General features: G+C 49.9%; 1 protein-coding gene across 1 annotated transcript in view; it reads right to left on the bottom strand.

Annotated features, from left to right (window-relative positions):
• Window positions 1-12,214, bottom strand: part of LOC123747527 (prolyl 4-hydroxylase subunit alpha-2) — a 51,400-nt gene that overhangs the window by 17,223 nt on the left and 21,963 nt on the right. Inside the window, exons 3-6 of the mRNA XM_069308779.1 lie at window positions 10,351-10,526; window positions 10,013-10,177; window positions 9,000-9,187; window positions 3,868-4,068 (exon numbers count right to left, since the gene is read on the bottom strand). Of these exons, the coding sequence (XP_069164880.1) occupies window positions 3,868-4,068; window positions 9,000-9,187; window positions 10,013-10,177; window positions 10,351-10,526 (730 nt within the window). The remainder of the gene's footprint in view (window positions 1-3,867; window positions 4,069-8,999; window positions 9,188-10,012; window positions 10,178-10,350; window positions 10,527-12,214) is intronic.

Here is a 12,214-nt window from a genome sequence, read left to right on the forward strand (position 1 = left end):
ATGCATGTGTGTGTATATATGTATGTATATGTACGTATATGTGTCTGTGTATATGTATGTGTATAAAGTATATGTGGAAGATGATTAGAATTCCATTTCACCTTTGTAAATGCACATTAATGACACTATGTAAAAGACACATCGAACACCTTATGTAGGGCATACGTAAATCTGTGTATTTATGTACAGTATTTACGTATGTAGGTTAGCCTAGCCTTAAAAGCACTACAATCACCTTCTGTGGTTAATTATTCAATAAATCCCTGAACTATATGTTTAACGCATCTCTAACCCTGTCCATGGAGGACAGAAGAAAATGTATATATGCTGGTTAGCATTGTTATTGTGTGGCCACGTCTGTGGTAGAAAATAATAATAATAATAATAATAATAATAATAATAATAATAATAATAATAATAATAATAATAATAATAATAATAATATTAATAATAATAATAATAACAGTTAAGCTGTACATTCCCTCTCACCCTAGCTCTCTCTCTCACCCCTTCACGCTTGTCTCTCACCCCTTCACTCTTGTCTCTCACCCCTTCACTCTTGTCTCTCACCCCTTCACTCTTCTCTCTCACCCTAACTTATAACTAATCATCCTTACGCTGTAGGTTTCTTACTACTCTCCCTTACACCTTAACTTTCACACCCTAATACGTCTCACACTAGCTATGAACCCACCATAAGCCCGGAAACTCACCCTGAGCCTCACCTTGATTCTCACCCCTAGGGACTCACCTTGAACCTCACCCTAGAATTACCCTGACTCAATCTTGAGCCTCACCCTAGACACTCACCCCGAGCTTCACCCTAAACTCACCCTGAGCCTCATGCTGAGACTAACCCCGAGCTTCATCCTAAAGACTCACCCTGAGGCTGACCACTACAGACTCACCCTGAGCCTGACCCTCGAGACTCACCTGAGCCTGACCCTCGAGACTCACCTGAGCCTGACCCTCGAGACTCACTCTGAGCCTGACCCTAGAGACTCACCCTGAGCCTGACCCTAGAGACTCACCCTGAGCCTGACCCTCGAGACTCACCTGAGCCTGACCCTAGAGACTCACCCTGAGCCTGACCCTAGAGACTCACCCTGAGCCTGACCCTAGAGACTCACCCTGAGCCTGACCCTCGAGACTCACCTGAGCCTGACCCTAGAGACTCACCCTGAGCCTGACCCTCGAGACTCACCCTGAGCCTGACCCTAGAGACTCACCTGAGCCTGACCCTAGAGACTCACCCTGAGCCTGACCCTCGAGACTCACCCTGAGCCTGACCCTAGAGACTCACCTGAGCCTGACCCTAGAGACTCACCCTGAGCCTGACTCTCGAGACTCACCCTGAGCCTGACCCTCGAGACTCACCCTGAGCCTGACCCTAGAGACTCACCTTGAGCCTGACCCTCGAGACTCACCCTGAGCCTGACCCTAGAGACTCACCCTGAGCCTGACCCTAGAGACTCAACTTGAGCCTGACCCTAGACACTCACCCTGAGCCTGACCTTAGAGCTTTACTCTGAGCCTGACCCTAGAGACTCACCCTGAACCTGACCCTAGAGACTCACCCTGAGTCTGACCCTAGAGCTTCACCCTGAGCCTTGACCCTAGAATTTCACCCTGAGCCTTACCCTAGAGACTAACCCTGAGCCTGACCCTAGAGACTCACTTTGAGCCTGACCCTAGGGACTCACTCTGAGCCTGACCCTAGAGACTCACTCTGAGCCTGACCCTAGAGCGTCACTCTGAGCCTGACCCTAGAGTGTCACCCTGAGCCTGACCCCTAGAGACTCACTCTGAGCCTGACCCTAGAGCGTCACCCTGGGCCTGACCCTTGAGACTCACCCTGAGCCTGACCCTAGAGCTTCACCCTGAGGCTGACCCTGGAGTGTCACCCTGAGCCTGACCCCTAGAGACTCACCCTGAGCCTGACCCTAGAGACTCACTCTGAGCCTGACCCTACAGACTCCCCCTGAGCCTGACTCTAGAGACTCACCTAGAGCCTGACCCTAGAGACTCACCCTGAGCCTGACCTTAGAGACATCCTGAGCCTGACCCTAGAGCGTCACCCTGAGCCTGACCCTAGAGACTCACCCTGAGCCTGACCCTAGAGACTTACCCTGAGCCTGACCCTACAGACTCACTTTGAGCCTGACCCTAGAGACTCACCCTGAGCCTGACCCTAGAGACTCTACTGAGCCTGACCCTAGAGACTCACCCTGAGCCTGGCCCCTAGAGACTCACTCTGAGCCTGACCCTTGAGACTCACCCTGAGCCTGACCCTAGAGACTCACCTTGAGCCTGACCCTAGAGACTCACCCTGAGCCTGACCCTAGAGAATCACCCTGTGCCTGACCCTAGAGACTCACCCAGAGCCTGACCCTAGAGACTCACCCTGAGCCTGGCCCTAGAGACTCACCCTGAACCTGACTCTAGAGACTCACCCTGAGCCTGACCCTAGAGCTTCACCCTGAGCCTGACCCTAGAGACTCACCCTGAGCCTGACCCTTGAGCCTGACCCTTGAGACTCACCCTGAGCCTGACCCTAGAGACTCACCCCTGAGCCTGACCCTAGAGCGTCACCCTGAGCCTGACCCTAGAGCTTCACCCTGAGCCTGACCCTAGAGACTCACCCTGCGCCTGACCCTAGAGCGTCACCCTGAGCCTAACCCTAGAGCGTCACCCTGAGCCTGACCCTAGAGCGTCACCCTGAGCCTGACCCTAGAGCGTCACCCTGAGCCTGACCCTAGAGCGTCACCCTGAGCCTGACCCTAGAGCGTCATCCTGAGCCTGACCCTAGAGCGTCACCCTGCGCCTGACCCTAGAGCTTCACCCTGAACCTGACCCTTGAGACTCACCCTGAGCCTGACGCTTGAGACTCACCCTGAGCCTGACCCTAGAGCTTCACCCTGAGCCTGATCCTAGAGCGTCACCCTGAGCCTGACCCTAGAGCGTCACCCTGAGCCTGACCCTAGAGCGTCACCCTGCGCCTGACCCTAGAGCTTCACCCTGAACCTGACCCTAGAGACTCACCCTGAGCCTGACCCTTGAGACTCACCCTGAGCCTGACGCTTGAGACTCACCCTGAGCCTGACGCTTGAGACTCACCCTGAGCCTGACCCTAGAGCTTCACCCTGAGACTGACCCTAGAGCGTTTCACTGAACCTGACCCTAGAGACTCACCATGAGCCTGACCCTAGAGCGTTACCTTGCGCCTGACCCTAGAGCTTCACCCTGAGCCTGACCCTAGAGACTCACCCTGCACCTGACCCTAGAGCGTCACCCTGCGCCTGACCCTAGAGCTTCACCCTGAGCCTGACCCTAGAGACTCACCCAGAGCCTGACCCTAGAGCGTCACCCTGAGCCTGACCCTAGAGCGTTACCCTGCGCCTGACCCTAGAGCTTCACCCTAAGCCTGACCCTAGAGACTCACCCTGCGCCTGACCCTAGAGCGTCACCCTGCGCCTGACCCTAGAGCTTCACCCTGAGCCTGACCCTAGAGACTCACCCTGAGCCTGACCCTAGAGCGTCACCCTGCGCCTGACCCTAGAGCTTCACCCTGAGCCTGACCCTAGAGACTCACCCTGAGCCTGACCCTAGAGCGTCACCCTGAGCCTGACCCTAGAGCGTCACCCTGCGCCTGACCCTAGAGCTTCACCCTGAACCTGACCCTAGAGCGTTTCACTGAACCTGACCCTAGAGACTCACCCTGAGCTTGACCCTAGAGCTTCACCCTGAGCCTGACCCTAGAGCGTTTCACTGAACCTGATCCTAGAGACTCACTCTGAGCCTGACCCTTGAGACTCACCCTGAGCCTGACCCTAGAGACTCACCCTGAGCCTGACCCTAGAGACTCACCCTGAGCCTCTCGCCGCGACAGAGCCTGGCGTAGTGGTCGTCCTGCTCCTCGTCACTCTGGTGCTGGTAGAGCTTGGGCCGGAACTTGTGGTCGGAGACCTGTCGATACTTGTGCTTGCTGGCGAGGTCCTCGTCCACCGGCACGGCCTTCGTCTGCCAGTCGGACCCGCGGGGACCTCTCTTCTCCAGGACGTCGTCGTGCTGTGTGAAGGGCACAGGTCTGGGGCTACACCACAACTCACTAGAAATACCATTGCTCTGGTTCATACATCTGCAACTACAGTACTGAATTGCAAAAGCTACTGCTGCTTGCAACACCATGCCCGAGGCAGAGGAGGAGGAGGAGATTCCAGAGTAACAATCAAACGAAAACAGAAAGGAGCTCAGAAGCACTAAGTACAAAGTATAAGTATAACAGTACAAATTTTGGATTGTGAAGTTTCGAAGCTCATAAAATGTGTAATAAATGTAAATATAGCCGCCATGATTGTTGAAAAGTTTACAGAGTTCGTAAGTGGTTACGTAAATAGGTGACGAGTTCTTGCCCGTAGCCTGAGAACCACAACACAATTGCAGAAGCAAGAGATAACAAAGGAAATAGACCCAGACATAGCAGCGCTGATGGAACCAAAGGTGAAGTATAATCGCATATACAGCTTTTATCGGAGATCATCAGATAAAAAGATGACCAGCAGCACAGTGGTTTAAGCATGTTTATTCATAATTATTATTTTTGTGTTCCAAGCAAGAAGCAGGTACTTGGGAGCCGGGCGCTTGTTGTCCGGGTGCACCGTGGGAGTGTTCCGTCCTGAGTATAAGGAGGGGACTACATCTTGTATTTACTCAAAGCAAGTTACACATTAACGATATCAACAATGAAGTTGGAGACCCAGATGAACGAGGGGACATGGATGGTACTAGGAGACCCAGATGAACGAGGGGACATGGATGGTACCAGGAGACCCAGATGAACGAGGGGACATGGATGGTACTAGGAGACCCAGATGAACGAGGGGACATGGATGGTACCAGGAGACCCAGATGAACGAGGGGACATGGATGGTACCAGGAGACCCAGATGAACGAGGGGACATGGATGGTACCAGGAGACCCAGATGAACGAGGGGACATGGATGGTACCAGAAGACCCAGATGAACGAGGTATTACTTCAGAGAACATAAAACTGTCAAGAAGGGGGAACTAGGGATCTTGATGTATTTACAGGTTTAAAAGTATATAAAATAAGAACTGAGAAAGTTGGAAGTTCTTGCAATAAACAATTGACAGCTACATAGGCGGACCCCAGCAGCTGTACCGTGACTGTACATTTCTCACACACCCACAACACTCACATCCACTCAACACACACACATCCACACACAACACTCACACATCCACTCAACACACACTCATCCACACACAACACTCACACATCCACACACACATCCATGCACAACACTCACACATCCACTCAACACACACACATCCACACACAACACTCACACATCCACACACACATCCATGCACAACACTCACACATCCACTCAACACACACACATCCACACACAACACTCACACATCCACACACACATCCATACACAACACTCACACATCCACACAACACACACATCCACAAACAAGACTCACACATCCACACAACACACACATACACACACAACACTCACACATCCACACATCCACGCAACACACACATACATTGATTTTTTTTTTGACTGTCGGAAAGCCTTTGACACAGTACCCCATAAAAGGCTGGTACATAAGCTGGAGAAACAGGCAAGAGTAACTGGTAGGGAGCTCCAGTGGATAAGGGAGTACCTAAGCAATAGGAAACAGAGAGTTACAGTGAGGGGTGAGACCTCAGATTGGCGTGAAGTCACCAGTGGAGTCTCGCAGGGCTCTGTACTCGGACCTATCCTGTTTCTGATATACGTAAATGATCTCCCAGAGGGTATAGACTCATTCCTCTCAATGTTTGCTGACGACGCCAAAATTATGAGAAGGATTAAGACAGAGGAGGACAGCTTGAGGCTTCAAGACGACCTGGACAAGCTGCAGGAATGGTCGAACAAATGGTTGTTAGAGTTTAACCCAAGCAAATGTAATGTAAAGAAGATAGGTGTAGGGAGCAGGAGACTAGATACAAGGTATCATTTGGGAGATGAAATACTCCAAGAGTCAGAGAGAGAGAAAGACTTGGGGGTTGACATCACGCCAGACCTGTCCCCTGAAGCTCATATCAAGAGGATAACATCAGCGACATATGCCAGGCTGGCTAACATAAGAACGGCCTTTAGAAACTTGTGTAAGGAATCTTTCAGAACATTATATACCACATATGTTAGACCAATCCTGGAGTATGCGGCTCCAGCATGGAGTCCATATCTAGTCAAACATAAGACTAGACTGGAAAAGGTTCAAAGGTTTGCCACCAGACTAGTACCCGAACTGAGGGGTATGAGCTACGAGGAGAGACTACGGAAATTAAACCTCACGTCACTGGGAGACAGAAGAGTTAGAGGGGGGATATGATCACCACATACAAGATTCTCAGAGGAATTGATAGGGTAGATAAAGACAGACTTTTTAACACAAGGGGCACACGCACTAGGGACACAGGTGGAAATTGAGTGCCCAAATGAGCCATAGAGGCGTTGGAGAGAATGTTTTCAGTGTCAGAGTAGTAGACAAATGGAATGCATTAGGAAGTTATGTGTTGGAGGCTGACTCCATACACAGTTTTAAGTGTAGATATGATAAGAGCCCAATAGGTTCAGGAACCTGTACACCAGTTGATTGACCGTTGAGAGGCGGGACCAAAGAGCCAGAGCTCAACCCCCGCAAACACAATTAGGTAAGTACATACACACACATTTACACAACACACACACACACACTCACATCTACACATCTGGTGGGGGGGGGGGGCGTGTGGCTGAATGGACAGCACTCTGGACACGTAATCCGGGGGCCTGGGATTGATTCACGGCGCCGCCGAAAGACAATGGGTAGGGTTTCTTTCACCTTGATACCCCAGTTATCTCCAGTGGATGGAGAGAGAGATGTTAAGAGTAGTCTCTCTCTCTCTCTCTCCAGATGTTAAGAGTAGAGAGAGAGAGAGAGAGTGTGTGTGTGTGTGTGTGTGTGTGTGTGTGTGTGTGTGTGTGTGTGTGTGTGTGTGTGTGTGTGTGTGTGTGTGTGTGTGTGTGTGTGTGTGTGTGTGTGTGTGGAAAAAATAGTTAGTAGTTAGTAACAGTTGATTGATTGTCAATTGAGAGGCGGGCCCAAAGAGCAGAGCTCAACCCCCGCATTATCTAACACAGTTACAAACCCAATAAGATTTCAACTTAGATTCAACAGAGCAGAAGAAGTTGTTAAACTCATGGAACAAAATCTTACTGAAGCGACCATACGAGTCATAAATACTCATACTCCGCCCAAGTAAAACAGAAACAAGCAACACTTAGTGGGCCAGCCAGAGGCTTAGGGCCCGCGCAGGAATATACCTGCAAAAAAAACAAAAAAACGCAAGCACAACTAGGTGAATACACAACACACACACACATCCACACATCCACACAACACACACAGTACAGACATCCACACAGTACAGACATCCACACAGTACAGACATCCACACAGTACAGACATCCACACAGTACGGACATCCACACAGTACACACATCCACACAGTACACACATCCACACAGTGGATGTTAACAGTAGTTAACAGAGTAGTTAACAGATGGAATGCACTAGGAAGTGATGTGGTGGAGGCTGACTCTATCCACAGTTTCAAGTGTAGATATGATAGAGCCCAGTAGGCTCAGGAATCTGTACATCAGTTGATTGACAGTTGAGAGGCGGGACCAAAGAGCCAGAGCACAACCCCCACAAGCACAATTAGGTGAGTACAATTAGGCGAGTACAGTACACAAACATCCACACAGTACACACACCCATACAACACACACAGATCGACACAGTACACACATCCACACAACACACATCCACACAACACACAACACACACATCCACACAACACACAACACACACATCCACACAACACACACATCCACACAACACACATCCACACAACACACACATCCACACAACACACACATCCACACAACACACACATCCACACAACACACACATCCACACAACACACAACACACACATCCACACAACACACACATCCACACAACACACACATCCACACAACACACACATCCACACAACACACACATACACACAACACACACATCCACACAACACACACATCCACACAACACACACATCCACACAACACACACATCCACACAACACACACACATCTTCACAACACACACATCCACACAACAAACACAACACACACATCCACACAACACACGCATCCACACAACACACACATCCACACAACACACGCATCCACACATCCACACAACACACACAGCCACACAACACACACATCCACACAACAAACACAACACACACATCCACACAACACACGCATCCACACAACACACACATCCACACAACACACGCATCCACACAACACACACATCCACACAACACACGCATCCACACAACACACACATCCACACAACACACACATCCACACAACACACGCATCCACACATCCACACAACACACACAGCCACACAACACACACATCCACACAACAAACACAACACACACATCCACACAACACACGCATCCACACATCCACACAACACACACACATCTTCACAACACACACATCCACACAACACACACATCCACACAACACACACATCCACACAACACACACATCCACACAACACACACATCCACACAACACACACATCCACACAACAGACACATCCACACAACACACACACATCTTCACAACACACACATCCACACAACAAACACAACACACACATCCACACAACACACACATCCACACAACACACACATCCACACAACACACACACATCCACACAACACACACATCCACACAACACACACACATCCACACAACACACACATCCACACAACACACACACACATCTTCACAATACACCCTACACAAGCACCAACACAATACACACACACATTTGCTTCCTACCACTTTAACAGCTGCCTTAAGGAAAGGTTCAATTTCATGTGTGGGGGCGGAGGAGTTCTCTTCATGACTGGCAGTGTTCAAGGCTGCCTCGAACCACTCTATGGCCTTGTCGTAGTAACCCTTATTGAAGGCGTGCTTGCCCAGGAAGAGGCAGTCTCTGGCGTTGAGGGACTTGCTGCTCTGGAACTCTGTTGAGGAAGAGAGGTTTTAGTTGCGAGTATGTGGTGAGGGAGAGACTTAGTTGTAAATAGTGCTGCGAGTGAGTGGTGTGTGTGTGAGCGGTGTGTGTGTGAGTGGTGCTGTGTGAGTGGTGCTGTGTGAGTGGTGCTGTGTGGGTGGTGCTGTGTGAGTGGTGCTGTGTGTGAGTGGTGTGTGTGTGAGTGGTGCTGTGTGAGTGGTGCTGTGTGAGTGGTGCTGTGTGGGTGGTGCTGTGTGAGTGGTGCTGTGTGTGAGTGGTGCTGTGTGTGAGTGGTGCTGTGTGAGTGGTGCTGTGTGAGTGGTGCTGTGTGGGTGGTGCTGTGTGAGTGGTGCTGTGTGAGTGGTGCTGTGTGAGTGGTGTGTGTGTGAGCGGTGTGTGTGTGAGTGGTGTGTGTGTGAGTGGTGCTGTGTGAGTGGTGCTGTGTGAGTGGTGCTGTGTGGGTGGTGCTGTGTGAGTGGTGCTGTGTGTGAGTGGTGCTGTGTGAGTGGTGCTGTGTGAGTGGTGCTGTGTGAGTGGTGCTGTGTGGGTGGTGTGTGTGTGAGCGGTGCTGTGTGAGTGGTGCTGTGTGAGTGGTGCTGTGTGAGCGGTGCTGTGTGGGTGGTGTGTGTGTGAGCGGTGTGTGTGTGAGTGGTGCTGTGTGGGTGGTGCTGTGTGGGTGGTGCTGTGTGAGTGTTGTGGGCGGTGAAGATGGTGAGACACATTTTGTGAGTCAAGGAAGTCTGGACTCACGCCAATCTGAGGTCTTACCCCTCACTATAACTCTATGCTCCATATTGCTTAGGTACTCCCTTATCCACTGGAGCGCCCTACCCACCGTGGGAAGTGAGGCCGACGCCAATGAAGGATCCAGCCGGCAGTGTGGACATGTTAAGGTTGTAGGTATCCTGGAGGCGGACCAGAGCCACCGCCGCCCCGTGCAGGTCCTCCATCACTGGGAAGGTGGACTTCTCGCGGAACACCACCACACGCTGTACCAGCTCTGTTAGGAGGCACAACAGACTCACACACAGACATTACAACACCCATAACACTACAGTATGTCACAAGACAAGTCAGCGCAACAGACCTACACATATACTAACACCTAACAATACAACATGCCACAACACAGAGCTATACGCCCACACCACAACCCTCCCCACCATAACTGACCTTGTGTAGCGTTGGCATGAAACGTCATGGCGTCCTCTACGCTGGCCCACTCCACTGTCAGCCGCTTCAGGAGAAGGTAGGCGTCCACAGGGTGAGCCACCACCTCCCCTGCAGGAGCTGACATCCCCCCGCCCTCACTGGCTCCTTGGGTCAGGCTTCGGTACTCTGACACGTACCTGTGCGGAAGAAATTGTAAGCAAGTACGAAGATGACGAAGCTTTCTGAGAGAGGAGGGTATGGCGTGCTGACGGAGAGATCAGCTACCTGTGGCCAAAGACGGGTTAACATAAATATAATTTACATAATAATTTATAGTAATACATAACATAAATATAAACATAATATAAAGATACATAATAATTTTCACGTGGAAAATAGTAGAGGGGCTGGTCCCAAACCTGCACACAGAAATAACATCACATGAGACCAGGAGGCATGGCAGGATGTGCAGAATATCCCCGTTGAAAGGCAGAGGTGCAACAGGTACTCTGAGAGAGAACTCGATCAACATCAGAGGCCCGAGACTGTTCAACACGCTTCCACTACACATAAGGGGCATAACTGGCCGACCCCTCACAGTGTTCAAGAAAGAACTCGATAAACACGTTCAAAGGATACCTGATCAACCAGGCTGTGGCTCATACGTCAGGCTGCGAGCAACCGCGTTCAACAGCCTAGTTGACCAGTCAAGCACCGAGGAGGCCTTTGCGATAACCGGGCCGCGGGGACGCAAAGCCCCGAAACCAACACAAGGTAACCACAAGATAAGATAGCTACGGGTCTTGGGCTTGGATTCCGGGCGGGCGCATTGATTCTAGTGTTCGGTGATCTTTACTAAAACGCTCCCACAAAGCAAGCATGAGTCTGCAAAGTTCGGCGCTGGATCTGAATGCATCAGAAATACTTCTTCATTCGCTGAAAGAATTTGTTGCATCACAGAGAGATGTTTGATGAATTTGAAAAGAATGTCAGTGTGAAGGCTGGCACATCACCCCGCAAGAGAGAGACCGCAAGAACACGTAAGCGCTGTGCCACAGTGAAGTTTCATGACGGACCGGCACAGGAGACTGATCTCTCAGGCTCACCACCTGAACCATTTCTTATCAATGTTTATATATCTGCCATTGATCAGCTGTGCAGCGCCTTGAGTAAACGGATGGATGCTTACTCAGAATTGAGCAATTGCAATTAAAGAATAATGAATTGCAAGAGGCTACCAAAGATCTGGAACCCAGCTTTGGAATGCATTAATTCAGTTCAGAGAATATATGAAACTGAATGAAGTTTTGAACTGCAAGTTTAAACACATGCAGCTGTGCCTGATGGGGCCCTCCAGTCTAGGGGGAGGGGACCAGTTTCTGCTCTAAAACTAATCAAGAACTTCCAGAGGTCAAGAATAAAAGACAAGCTGAACTATGTTCTCATGGTGTTCAGGTAATCACATGATTTACACAAACTTGATTGTCAGAACATTATTCTAAACTTTGCAAGCGAAAAATTTCGGAAATTTAAATTGTAAATGTTATTTCTCTGGTGATAATTACTACTACTTTTCCCTCAAAGAATACAATGATGATGTTTAAAACACATTGTATTTTTCCAACAAATTTTGGCGGACCCCTAATTTTTGTTTTAATTATCAGGGGAAAGCATCAAGCCATTATGACTTTATAGCGCTTGGAAGGGGTCATCTAGCCCACTACCTACATAGCTGCAGGCTACATAGCTGCAGGCTATATAGCTGCAGGCTACATAGCTGTGGGCTAGCTGCATATACCTACCAACACTCCTCTGATATTAGACAAACGTTTTCTTAATACTGTACTTCGATGTTTACATCCCAACACTGGCTGGCGCGTGGCCT

This window comes from Procambarus clarkii, chromosome 63 (genome assembly GCF_040958095.1).
Source record: "Procambarus clarkii isolate CNS0578487 chromosome 63, FALCON_Pclarkii_2.0, whole genome shotgun sequence".
NCBI classification, from domain to species: Eukaryota; Metazoa; Arthropoda; class Malacostraca; order Decapoda; family Cambaridae; genus Procambarus; species Procambarus clarkii.